The 13,386-nt window shown below is 43.8% G+C and overlaps 2 protein-coding genes across 2 annotated transcripts; one reads left to right on the top strand and one right to left on the bottom strand.

Moving 5' to 3' along the window:
* Positions 1-2,686: 2,686 nt before the first annotated feature.
* On the top strand, positions 2,687-3,405 carry LOC120679628. Its single transcript, XM_039961264.1, has one exon. The coding sequence runs from the start codon at positions 2,780-2,782 to the stop codon at positions 3,143-3,145; it is 366 nt and encodes a 121-aa protein (XP_039817198.1). The 5' UTR covers positions 2,687-2,779; the 3' UTR covers positions 3,146-3,405.
* A 643-nt stretch (positions 3,406-4,048) lies between these two features.
* LOC120679627 lies at positions 4,049-7,096 on the bottom strand. The gene is made up of 3 exons (XM_039961263.1): positions 5,792-7,096; positions 5,560-5,629; positions 4,049-4,720 (listed from the first exon to the last, which is right to left on the bottom strand). Exons 1-2 carry the CDS (start codon positions 7,037-7,039, stop codon positions 5,624-5,626), a joined length of 1,254 nt encoding a protein of 417 aa, XP_039817197.1. The 5' UTR covers positions 7,040-7,096; the 3' UTR covers positions 4,049-4,720; positions 5,560-5,623.
* Between the last annotated feature and the right edge of the window lie 6,290 nt (positions 7,097-13,386).

The following is a 13,386-nucleotide window of genomic DNA, read 5'->3' as shown; positions in this document are numbered from 1 at the left end:
CTTGGCAAGCTCCGCGAGAAACACCTCGATCACCAAGATCGCCTAGGTGATGCCAATCACCAAGAGTAACAAGCTAAGGCCTTCACTTGAGCAAGAACCGATCACCAAGAACGGATGCACACTAGCTTCTCTCTACTCAAGTTCTTAATCTTGCTTCTTGATTGATTGAATGCACAAGTATGTAAATGATGAAGCTCAAGGTGGCTCTTGACTATAGTATGAGTGTATGGATGTTGCCTGGTGTCAAGAGTGGGCGAAATGACCCATTGGAGGGGTATATATAGGCAGCTCACACAAATAGAGCCGTTAGAGAAAAACTGCCAGAAAACTGCGTAGCGCCGGTTAATCCGACGTCCCTCCAATAGTCATCGTCGGTTTAACAGGTGAATGTAAACTGCCACTTCTGAAAAACTAGCCGTTACCACTTGGGCAGATTAACCGACGTATCATCGGTTTAACCGGTGAGTGTAGTTGTCCACTGATCAACTGAAAAAAAAAACCAAGTCTCTGGACAACTGCACCGACGTTAACTCAAACCTATCGTCGGTTTAACCGGTGAGTACAACTTTTGAATTCCTCTGAAAAACCATCTCACTGGTCAATTGCACCGACGTCTTGATTTAAACAGCGTCGGTTTAACCGGTGTATAGAACTTGAAATACCCTGGAAAAACCAACTCTGGACTAATGCACCGACGTTAATTTCAAACACGTCGGTTTAACCGGTGTATTGAATTTGTCCAGACTCTGCTGACTTCGTTTAACCGACGTATAGAGAATTGAGAGCGTCGGTTAAACCGGTGTATAGACTTTTTCTGATTTTGTCTTTTCTGATTTGAGTCTTGAATGAAATCCAAATATTCTTGAGATATAGTTTGAGAACCACTTATTTGAACTTCTAGAAACCTGAGTGACCATAGTGTGCATCCATTTTCAAATGATCATGTCCATGCTCAAGTTACTTAGCCTTAACCCCTCTTAATAGTGCGATCACTACAAAACTGTAAAACCTATACTAACCTAAGTGTCCTTCTCAACCTTATGACACTTAGGACTAGAAAGATCCTTAGTCTTGACATAAAATTGAGTTGAATACCGAGATCGCCTTTTTGAATAATGAAATGAGGGGCCTCTTTTGACATATGACCAAATGAGCGATAATGATCTATTAAGCTGCACAAACTCATTAGTCACAATAATGGTTGTCATTAATCACCAAAACATACCTTGAGGGCCTAGATGCTTACACTAGGTTGTATCTTGGTGGACATGGACTTCCTCTTCTATTTGACTACTAGATCCACCCTTGTCAAAAGCTTGAACAAACAACACTAGTGGTAACCCACGATGAGTAGCAATGTTCACATAGTCCCTCCAGTTATGTGTTTCTTCCAAAGGCATCAACTCCCAAAACAGTACTTCACTTCGATTAATTACTGCCCTGACGGACAGCTCATGTTCCTCTTCATTAAGACAAAAAACCTTAAATAACCATTTGCAAATTGACCCCAAGTCCTCTCTCTTGCTCTAGGTACTACTTTTGTTATCGACTTAAATTCAGACAGATCTACCCCTTGAGGACCATAACAAACTTCCCCTAACCCATAAAACACTTGGAAACATAGATTTCTGACATGCCTGCCAACAACAATATTTTAAATAAGACAGTCTGAATTACTAAAATTTTCTAAAAAAAATAATACTACAGGGGCCTGAATTACTAATTATATTTTAATCTATGTGTCGATAAGTATAACAATTTACTACTTCTCAATATTATATATACCAAGCCTGAAAACAACACATTTCTAAGCTGAAGCCAAAAAAAACTATAACAAGATCTAATCTAGTGTACTATATGTCATCGAAACTATAACTATTATTATCTAATACATACTATTACTATATCTCATCTAGTGTACTATATGTCATTAAAAACTAATATACACAAATCACATTGTATAAAATATCTGCATAAAATAAGATCTCCAAAATAGACTGACATATTGAAAAAATACCTTAACCGAAGCGCAGATCCGGCAGGGCTTCGCCAGGGCCTCCTCTCCCCTCCCCTCTCACCCCTACCCTCTCCTCTCCTCCCCCTCTTTCTTTTTTTCGGAATTTTTATGGCATTTACGGCCATTTTTTGGCCTCTTATAGGGGTCAGACGCTTATCGCCAAATGGATTGGCGGTAGCCCATGATCCCACCGCTCCAAATGGCGGAAGCCCCTTACCGCCGTTTGAATTGGGGGAAGCCCGTCGGCCCCCACCATTCCACCAATTGAATTGGAGTTATGCTTTGTGGGGCCATAGGGTGTCAGCATGTCAGGGACCCAGAGTGCTTGCCGCCTATTCAACTAGAGGTTTTTCTCCTACCGTCGTTTCAATTGGTGGTATGTTAAATCACTGTCTCATCTGGCGTTTTCCGGACATACCGCCGTTTCAACTGGCTGTCGCCGTTTCAACTGGCGGCAGCCAGCTATTTCTGCAAATTATGTACCCTAAAATATATTTCTGCAAAATCGTAAAAAAAAAGAAATAAAAAAAATTCCCGAATCTGAAGTCAGAAGTCTTCTCTGGTCCAGCCCAACTCACCTCGATCAACTGGGCTTTTTCCCATACCAATCCGTAAGCTCATTTCATTTTGGCACGGTCAAGCCCAATTCACTTCTCGACGTCCGCTTCTCCAACCTCCAGCCCAGTCCCCACCGCAACAGCACAGCTTCTCCGTTCCCCAATCTCGCAGAAGACGCACGAGCGCACCCCACCGGCGACATCGATGCGGGCGATCTCGACGGCCGCGGCGGCGGCGGGCGGCATGCTGCGCGCGCGGCTCCGCTCCGCGTCCCGCGTGCGCGGTGGCGGCGAGGGCGCGGGGCGGTGGACGACGCCGGGGCACGAGGAGCGGCACAAGGGGTACCTCTTCAATCGCCCGCCGCCGCCGCCGGGGGAGTCGCGGAAGTGGGAGGACTGGGAGCTGCCTTGTTACGTCACCTCTTTCCTCACCGTCGTCATCCTCGGCGTCGGCCTCAACGCCAAGCCTGACCTCACAATCGAGACCTGGGCGCACCAGAAGGCGCTCGAGCGCCTCCAGCAGCAGGAGCTGGCCGCCGCCGGTGCCGTGGGCGACGGAGACGCCGAGTGATCTACCGGTCAGGTCATCCTCGACCCTAGATTTTTCTGATTATCGGTTTGTGCCTGTTCCAATAAGAGTTTGTCTGTACTATGATGTATGTCATATGAGATCCAAAAATGGATGGACATGATCAAATTGAGAATATGTAGCCCTGTTGATGTTTTTCACTATGGTGTCGAGTCTTTGTTACCTATTGCGCAACTGGGAACATGCTATGCAATTTTAATGTTTTCCATCTGTATTCTCTACATGTGCTTGTTGCAGTGAAATTGTTCATGGCTATAGTTTTAATGTATCTGTTCATGGCTGTAATTACATGTATCACGTATTAGTTTTTGTATGCACCCTTCCTTAATGAGTACACAATTAGTTCCGATGTGAGAAATTATGTGGATTCATTCTTCATGTTTACATCTGCCCAGATCTTTCATTTCAGAAACCTAATTCTCAATAGCAACTTAGCAGGTTACAATATGTTATATGCTACACGCTCAAGGCATTGCTAGTTTTAGAAATAATTTGGTTAACTAAAAATTACTTGCATGCAGGAATGATTTTGTAATCGATTCTCTGAACACAACAGTTGCTACACAACATAATTTAGTTTCAATGATCATGTGAGGTTCGGATAAGTGTTGTGCCAAATAGACAAATATGCTATTGATGGATAAGGTTTGGAATTTGCAATCACATTACTGTGTGTCAATGATGAATATCTTTTGATGTGGCTATTTAGAGGGATTGACCCCCCAAACTACAGTTCTTCAAATGTCTCAACGGAGTCTGACCCTGGGAGCTCTACCAAATGGATCCAGAAATTGATGAGTTATGCTCTAGATCAGAATGTATCTGTATTCCATATCAGCTTCCGTTCTGCTGGATAAAGTGGATATAGCATACTCCTTGAAGTTAAATTTGTAAAAATGAGGAGTAAACTACCAGATCAATGCCCTAAACTAGGACCATGGACTTTGTTATTATTACATATTATGTGTATAGAACTATGTGCATTCAGGTGCTAAGGCGAATGTGACTTTGCCATTGTAACAATGGCTTGCCCATAATCATGGTTAAGAGCACTGAGAAATCTTTACGACTAAGAAGGGACAATGACTTGGCAGTTTCTAGCAGCAATCCCAGTTCTGGTGGTAGCATTTGCTCACTGGCCATGTTGTGTCTGATTGCTGGCAATGAGCTCCTGGTGACAAGGCACAACACCTCAGAAAAAAGAACAGTAGTCATTGATCTGAATGGAAATTCATCAAAGGTGATGGAGTCGAATGATAGTTTTCTTTTGAAAGTAGCTCAGATTTGAAATCATCTCTATGAATTGAAAATACAGCTAGTTTTCTTTTGAAAGTAGCTCAGATTTGAAATCATCTATGAATTGAAAATACAGCCTTTATAGTAAACTGGATCCAAAGAACTCAATACTGGAGCATAGCCTTTTCTTTTGAAAGTAGCTCAGATTTGAAATCATCTCTATCAATTGAAAATACACCCTTTATAGTTGGCATAAACTGGATCCAAAGAACTCAATACTGGAGCATAGCTCTCTGTTCCAATCAGATGATGCCATCAAGCCTAGAAAAAAAAAAAGGGACGAAATGAATGTCAGCACACTAAAATACCAAGACAACCAATATGTTCAAAATAAAAGATAATTACATATAGCAAAATAAACTTTTTGAAGATTTTTAAAAGTTAATAAATACAATCGATATCTTCCACAGCTGTCAATTTTATCCTGGTTAAATGAAGTTTGTATAGCTGGCTTTACCCTTCATATTTTTTCCATAATATTAAGTATATGACGCATAGGATAATTTACTCTTTTAAAATATCATCTTTACTGGTGGTTTCTATCGGGTTTAATTTTTAACCAACTAGAACTTGCTTGGTGTCATATAAGCTTTGTTATTGTCATTATAGACTTATAGTCATAATGCGTTACCCACAAAAGAGTGTGTGATAATATAAGTCAAAGTTATTTTGCAATTATGATATTTTACAAAGACACATGTGGCTGTTAAATTTCTAACTATCAGTAATTATGTTGCTCAAAGTTATATAATATTATCTCTAATTTTTTCAAGCAAATAAATTATGTGTATAACTCTAGGTTGTGATTGCAAACGAAATATAAGAATAACACTAAAACATCAAGCCAGTTAACACTACATATTAAGGGTCGTTCTATTTATATGCTGTTTTGACATCATAGCCAATATTGTCACTGTAGCATCAAAACATCACAAAAGTTGAAGTTCATCGTAACAAATTTAGTTAGCAACGCTAACTGACTTCGTTGCAAAGCATTGAACCGAAGCAGCACCCCAAATTGTTCGATGAGAAACAAGCAAATGTGAGCCAGTTGAGTATGTTAAGAAAAAAAAAAGTGGCAGGCACACAAACTTAATTACCGCATGCCGCAGATCTTGCTTCACCATCCAGATAGGCTCTGTTTCAATGCAAACCATGAGGCCCTTATTCCTGTAGAGGCAGAGACAAGGTTCACGTTAGCTTGGATTCAAAGAGAGAGAAAAAAACTCTTTTTCCTCAGAAGTAACATTTAGCACCAGGAAAATTCACCGCTCAAAATAGTCTGTGAAAGCTAAACAAAAAAGCAGACAGAGAGTTGATTTCTTGGCTTACCAATATCTGCGATTGCAACAAGATATGATGGATGAGTGTATGGGGGCTAGGCGGTGGTCTTTGGCAAATGTCTCCATCACTGGCTGGTGTCCAGATACCAGTACCCAAGTCTTGCCCAAAACGACCCAGCCCTACAAAACCAGGATTGCCTGGCAAACTATGGCAGCAGATGATAGAGTTAGGCGAAATGGAAGAAAGGCTGTTACTGCCCTTGTTAGGCGAGACCGAGACACAGAGACAACGTTCATCGATGAACAAGGCGTTGTCTCCAATGCTCGTTACAGGCTCATTCTTTCCTCCGACCAGGTCTGCAAACCTGCAGACTACCAGCCTTGAATGAGAAGCATCACTGTAGGCAACTAGCAAGAGCTCCGAGCCGCATTCTACATAGTTCAGCATGTAAATAAATTTCCCCAACGGGCATTCAGCAATCTTCTCTGGCAGTGGAAGATGAGACGGTCCCTCGTTGGCGTTTGGGCATGGTGGATTAATCTTATAGATGTATACTTTACGCATGCGAAGAATGGGCTGAAATGCGTAGAGTTTGCCTTGGAATGACACGGGTTTGATCAAAGGCTTGAGATTCCAGGCAGACAGAGTCCAGCGTTGGTCGCCGGTGGTGGCGTGGGCTACACGGTGCAGGAGGTCAAGCACCAGCATGACGGTGATGGCCCCAGTGGAGCTGGCGGTGATGGAAGTGCAAACTCTCATGAGTTTGCTGCGCTTATTTAGCTCGCTGTAGAAGTTGTCGGGTTCTATCTGCGGCAGGAGGGATGCCAGCGGCGGCAGCTCGGCGACGTCGCCGGTGAAGGGGTGGAGGACGCGGATGGCGGTGTCGTGGTCGCGGTGCAGGAGGAGGAGGCCGTCGACCGAGTCGAGGACAACGTGGTCGTCCAGGAGCGGGAGGTGGGCGCGGACGAAGGCGCCGGTGGAGAGGTTGAAGAAGCGGACGAAGCCGCCGAGGTCGGGGTGGCCCGGGTAGAGGCCGTGGCCCTCCGGCAGCATCATCCATCGGCGCGGGTGGAAGCGCGGGTCGAGGACGCCGCGGCCGCGGGGGGCGGCGGTGCTGGTGCTCCAGTGGGCGCAGACGGCGCGGAACCGCACGTAGTCCTGCAGGTCGCCGGCCAGCACCCGCCACCCGATCAGCTCCACCAGGTCCCGGCCCAGCGACGCCCAATCCGGGGACACCTCGCCGGCGCCGGCGCCGGCGCTGCGCGTGAGGCGGCGGAGCTTGCTGCAGGGAATCATGGGCTGCGGCAGATCTCCCTCTCTTCTGCTGCAATCGACAACGGCAGATGGAGTCGGTTAACGAAATCTCTCGCTGTCCTCCGGAAAATATATGTGGGGATCGGAACAAAGTCGGAGTCTTCATTTGGCAATAGAATCAAATCAGAATTAGTCTTCCGAGTTCCGACCTTGAAAGACTAGGGAGCCGCCACTAACACTTTGTGAAATGAAAACAAAGTGTAGATTTGTCATTCCTTTTTAAAAACATCCGGATATTGTTGTCTACTATGTTTTATAATTTTTCGTAATATATTGCAATGTAAAATAGGCGTCATCGTTGTGTTTGAGATCCCATGTTGATTTCCAAAACAACACTCTTGCATTTGGAAGGAGTAATGAACTGTTACTTATCAATTTCTGGCCTATCTCTGACAATCTCATCACTATGAGGCTGGTTCCAACAGCGGGTCTGCAGCCCAAGCCCACAACCACAGCCACGTCAGCGCCACGTCAGCTCTCGCCAGCCCACTCGACCCCAGCGCTCCATCAGTCAGCCTGCAGCCTCAGCCCACAGCCACATCAGTGCCACGTCAGTTTCTCCATTCCAGACTTAACCATTTCAGAACGCGTTGCTCTATGATTTAAATTGACACAACAAAACTACTTTATTAAATTTAAAAATTTAGAAATTACATAAAAATTTGAAATAAAAATTACACGACAATTTAAAATAAAGAAAATTACATAAAAATATAAAAATTACATAAATCTACTCGTCGTCGTCGTTGAGGTGAAGCTGTTGTTGCAGACGTTGGCCAATCACAGAGCGCCGCGTGGCAGCCGACCGGACGCGGGGTCGGTACCGACCGCGCGCGGCTCCAACGCCGGTCGGTACCGACCGCCCGGCCGGTCGGTAGCGCTACCGCCCCGCGCTCTCGGTTTCCGCGCTTACCGACCGGCGCGGGTCGGTAGCCGGGTCGGTACCGACCGGCGGGGGTCGGTACCGACCCCCGTTGGAACCAGCCTGAGAAGTTCTGAGCATTTTCCTGTCGACCTTTCCTTGGGTTATCTTCACTTATCTTCATAAGCCACCAACAACAACTATTTCAGTCTTGTTCTTGGGGTCTGTCTGTTCATGAGGAAAAATCTCCCAATAAAAGCCTGTCTATGATAGATATGCTTTGGCCCAACCACTGTAGAGCCAGTTTAACTGAATTGGCCCAGCTAGGTTTACAGAAATTTTGAAAGACCCATGTCATAATCTTGGCCCAACTAGTCTCTGTGGACATGCTCAGGCTAAGTTTGAATGCCTTGAGAAACTAACCCAGTTATGATTGTTTATATCATGGCATCATTGGTATGCCTCCTAGCTAAGGTTATCCGTTTGAACCATGTTAATATGTATTATACACCTTGCTTTTAGGGCTTCACATGCAAGTGATACCCTTGACCAAGCACCGGGAACCAAAACGCTAAAAGGAATAACCCAGTTATGTAAACTGGCGCATGATGTGTTGCTAACAATCGCTTGTCATGTACTTGTTTATATCTGCCCAGTCTCATGCTTGATGCAAAGCATGAAAGGCAGGGGTGGTTGCTTTCTGTACTGTGCAAACTGAAAATGTTACAGAATTTCACATTTGACTGTTGCATCTTTTTTCAGTACTTTAATCATGTATTGAACATCTCGAGGAGATAGCAGTGATGTGTATTATTATATCCTTGAATTTTTAGCAATTATGATCTCACACCTGAGCATCATATGCTTTTCTTTGGTTTAAATAGTTGTCACCATCTTTACCAGCAAAAGGCATTTTTATTCCATCACTGCAGCTTTTGATGTCCAAGCATGCATTGCTTTTGGTCACAGTATATATGATTACCTCTGTAAACTCAATTGCTGATGTTGCTGCAGCTTTGGTAACGAGAACTTCTTGCCTCTGGAGTCATATAATTTTGCTTAGTTTCTTTGCATGCTTTATTTATGATTTGACTTGTGAAATGAAAAAAGTTGATGCTTGTTTAATGCTTCAGACGATGCTGAAGTTGTGCCAACCACAATGGTAAATGAATTCAAGGCAGCTCCTTCACCAAAATTGTCCAGATTCTTATAATTGCCACTCTCTTGCTACTTGATAAAAGCTAATCAAACAAATTTGATATACCAGTAGAACAGGAATCCATTTTAATTTACCTGTATTGTTGACTGGTAAATAAAAGTAAGGAATATGATCTGTTGCCATTTGAGGGGACCACTGGAAGCACATGAACCAGTGGTTAATTGTTTAATGTCTAAAGTTGTTAATTTCAAACTGGTAACAGGACTATTTTATTTGCTTACATTCTGTTAGGTAACTAGCAGGTTAATGATAACTTAGATCGCAACACAGGTCTTCATATTGTAACTTTAACCATACTTTTCAGTTATAACTTGAGAGAATCTAAATTGTTAATTAGCGTTTCTGATGCACAGTACTGTCAAGTAACTCTTGGAAGTTGATTTCATTGAATTTCTGGTCTACCAAATAAAGACCTGTCACTTTACTTATTTGTTGTTTCTTCACGTTACAGTCTACTAACCTTAGTTTCTGAGGCAGCTTGTTTATCCTTTGATGTAGATTTGTTCTCCATGCATTTTTCGAATGCTTTCAACAAGACATGGAGTTTTTGGTGGTCTATACTTATCTACCTTCGTGCGAGTACAGTTTAAACCTTTGCAGAGATTGGAAGCTATGGCATGTGCACTTTAGAAAGAGCTGCAGTTCTTTGTTATCAGATACCTCTTGTTGCATCATGATAGGGCACATTGTCCTCTAATTTCTAAAGTTGGATGTTGGCAGCTTGTATTACAAGCTTACAGTTTTAGGCCGAAAGTTTGAACCAATCTTCTTGCTGTGAGCTGTGACACTAACATCTTACCTGATGGTAGATTTCAGCGAATTCTAGTTGTGCTGGGGTATGCGAAGGACAATTCATATATCCTAAGTCCGGCTGAGTTGCTTTCGCTGGTAGCTAATCTTATCCTTTTTCGAAGTTGATTGATCTCAGTGATGCTGTCTTCAGGTGGGAGAGTTCCAAAATGCAGCTTGAAGTTCTCTTCAAATGCATCTTGATACTTGAGTACTTGATCATCCCAATTGCAAAGTTCCTTGAGAGGCAGTGTCTGTGCAAATGCAGGTATGATGACAGCTTCCTGATTACTGGGTACTGGTACTGGTACTGGGTCACTTTCCCGTTGTATGGTCATGTATTCTCAAAGTAACATATACTTGAATCTAAAGGGTGGCTAGAATCATTACTAGAGGCTATGCTGTTCCATCTCATACCTTACTTTTACTTTCTTTCCCTTCAATTTTGTGCCCCCTCTGCATCTCGCCATGATGGCGTTCAAACGGATATATGCAGCTCGGCTCTGCTCATCCCTAAGACCCTAATGGAGGTAAACGAAACATTGCTTTCCTAACCGTCATTCTACTGTGTTGTTAGCACAGGTGCATGTGTGGTGTCGTGTGGTGGCCTTTTCAGCCCGTGCAAGTGCGTTCACCTCCAAACGTCAAGACTCCAGCCTCCAGGTCAGTACTCCTGTTGCTGTGGGTGCGGCCGTTTTTTTTTGCTCTGAAGCAAGCAATCCTACAGTAGGGTGGCAAGGTACTTGTCAGTGGGTTGATGGTGAGGTGGTATGGGCCGGCACACTGGTGGTGCGCTGGTGTTGCACTTGCAATACGGCGCGTCGTTGTTGGCATGTCCTCGTGTGTTGCTTGCTGTGTTCTGATCTGGCCTGCCGTGCAGGTAAAATGATCTTTGCATCCAGCGACATGACTGACCGCTGGGTGAGCTGTGTGGACGTACACGCTGAGCTGCTGACATTTGCAGCTCAACTTGAATCTTCTGCAAGTGTATCCATTCACCATTTCCTTGCATTGTTCACTGCACGTATGATCCCAATCCATGTGCTGAAACATTCTTTTGCAAAGCTGCTTCTTTGGTCAGGATGGAATGGTAGGGCATGCTTCAGAGTTCAGACTATGATAATGAGAACTGAAAAGGCCCTCTCACCGGCCGTTGGCAGGATCGATCTCGATCGTGAGGGGTTTGTTGATACACCAAGTAAGGAGTATATGCCTGTGGTCTATTTGCAGGGCCCACGTGGCACTGAACGGTCTGCTTTGAACAGCAATGCTAGTGGCGACCTGAACGAGGCTTAACGGGGCTTGATATCTGGTTGGTGAGCGTAGTTTTCTGGCGATTAATCGAAATAATGACGCTTTATTTATGTATAAATTCACGAACTTGTTTCTCCAGGGCTCACTTTCGTCATAAACCCAAGTCAGGCCCCGTTTAGTTCCCAAAATTTTCGTATAGTACCCGTCGTATCGAATTTTTCTACACATGCATAAAATACTAAATGTAGTTGAAAAAAATAACTAATTACACAATCTAACTGATTAGTACGAGATGAATCTTTTAAGCTTAATTAGTTCATAATTGGACATTATTTGTCAAATAACAATAGAACGTTCTACAGTAATTTTTCACCCAACTTTTTACGAACTAAACGCGGCAATGGCTTCTGGAGATGGACCTGGTGTCATCTGACGAAAACTTGTCAGAGAATGAGGCCGGCTGGCCTGCCACTTGATTTCTCCGGCTGGCCGTGGCCGGCGACCGGCCGGCTGGTCCTGGCCGTGGGCAAAATGGTAATTTGCCCGTCCCAAACATAAGCCAAAATTCTCTGATACGCACGGGTACCGGGGACGGCCGGTGGATGTACCACCACCGACAGCTTCTTCCGGTTATCCCAAACTGGGCGATGGGCATGGCACTTTGGTCGCATCGGAGTCAGATCACCTCACAAAAAAAAAGATAGGAAAAGAAAGATGCAGGAACAAGGAAAGGAAAAGGGTTGCTTTCTCATATTTTGTTTTTCTATACCCTAGTGAGAATATGTTCCTCTTTCCTTTTTCTTTTTCGGCTGAATGATTGGAGATCTTCTGTTCTTGATATGGTGCCAATGGCGCACGCATATTTGCACAAGGGTAACATGGAACATGGAGCGATAACAATAGTGCATTAGTGTTGTCCAGCTCCACCTCCCTAGCGTCGAGAGGGACAGAGAGGCCTTGCCAATTGCCATGTGGAGACGACACCACACCATGCCCAAGAGGAAATGCAGATGTCCCTTCACATTTTTTTTTTTTTTTGCAAAGGTGGTGCCACGGTACATGTGTGGTTGATGAAGTCCTATGTACATTTCACACGCAACATTTTATAAAAGTAAATAAAAAATATATTTCTTTTTGGGGGTACAAAAGTTCAGGGTGTCATTTAGTCAACGCCGTGGGGAGATCACGAGCGTGTACGAATGTGTCGTGTTTCGTGAAATGAAGACAAGCACAAGTACGAAATCGTCTCGGGTGTAGTGGGTAGATCGTCGTAGGTAAATAGGTGAGCAGCTGAGCATGTTTGGAGGGAATGCCCAGCCTTGAGGCGCATTAGCCAAAGAGGAAATTACCTTATGCTATTTCCATGAAAAAAAATGTAATGGGTGGACCATAAAATGGAGGAAGAAGGTTGTGATTTGTGCAGAAAGACTTGGTGCATGTGTGGAAGGATCCAGGAAAAAAATGCCTGCACTACTGAGAATTTCGAAGCAGAATAAAGCGTCAAGGGAACATTTAAAAGAGAACCATGATGATCATCAAAAGTGGCTAGAAAGAGAGAAATTTCAGAATTTATGACTCAATTCGCACGTCTCACTGAAATTGACATCCAATTCGCAAGCCTTTCAAAATTTGACATCAAACAATTCCGGCCTTGGCCCCTGGCCAAGTTGTTGGCTCGTTGCTATGCTGGTGAGTGGTGAAGCACTAGTATGAGAGAGAGAAAGAGAGGGGACAGGAACAGAAGAGAGGAGACGAACAGGAGACCAGCAGGGTCGATTCACATGAAGGGATAAGGCAGAGGGGCATTATCGTCTTTTCCCATGGCTTGGTGTTTAAAAAGAAAATAGAAAAAAGAGAAATTGACGAAAAGAGATGAGAAACACCCAAACCGAAGAAATTCGTATGCTCGATGTCAAATTCTGAAAGACTTATGAATTGGATGTCAATTCTAGTGAGGCATGCGAATTGAGTCCCAAATTCTGAAATATCTCCTAGAAAGAAGTCTAGGACCCGTTTGAGATCGACGGAGGACATCATGTTTGTTGTTTTGTGGTTATTGGTTGTATAATCTTAATCTCAGGGTTGGCTTAAATAGATTGGTTGGAAAAAAAACGAATATCACTTACAAAGACGTAAAGAGTGTGGAGAGGCCGATTCATCGAAGAGTTATACTTCTTCCTCCGATTCAAATTGCATATTATTTAG

This window comes from Panicum virgatum, chromosome 6N, assembly GCF_016808335.1.
Source record: "Panicum virgatum strain AP13 chromosome 6N, P.virgatum_v5, whole genome shotgun sequence".
NCBI classification, from domain to species: Eukaryota; Viridiplantae; Streptophyta; class Magnoliopsida; order Poales; family Poaceae; genus Panicum; species Panicum virgatum.
Note: the sequence above shows the minus strand (reverse complement) of the source record. Positions and strands in the feature narration are given on the sequence as shown.

Coding starts and splice junctions, on each gene's coding strand:
- LOC120679628 (XM_039961264.1), top strand. CDS start 2,780: ATGCGGGCGATCTCGACGGCCGCGGCGGCGGCGGGCGGCATGCTGCGC.
- LOC120679627 (XM_039961263.1), bottom strand. CDS start 7,039: ATGATTCCCTGCAGCAAGCTCCGCCGCCTCACGCGCAGCGCCGGCGCC.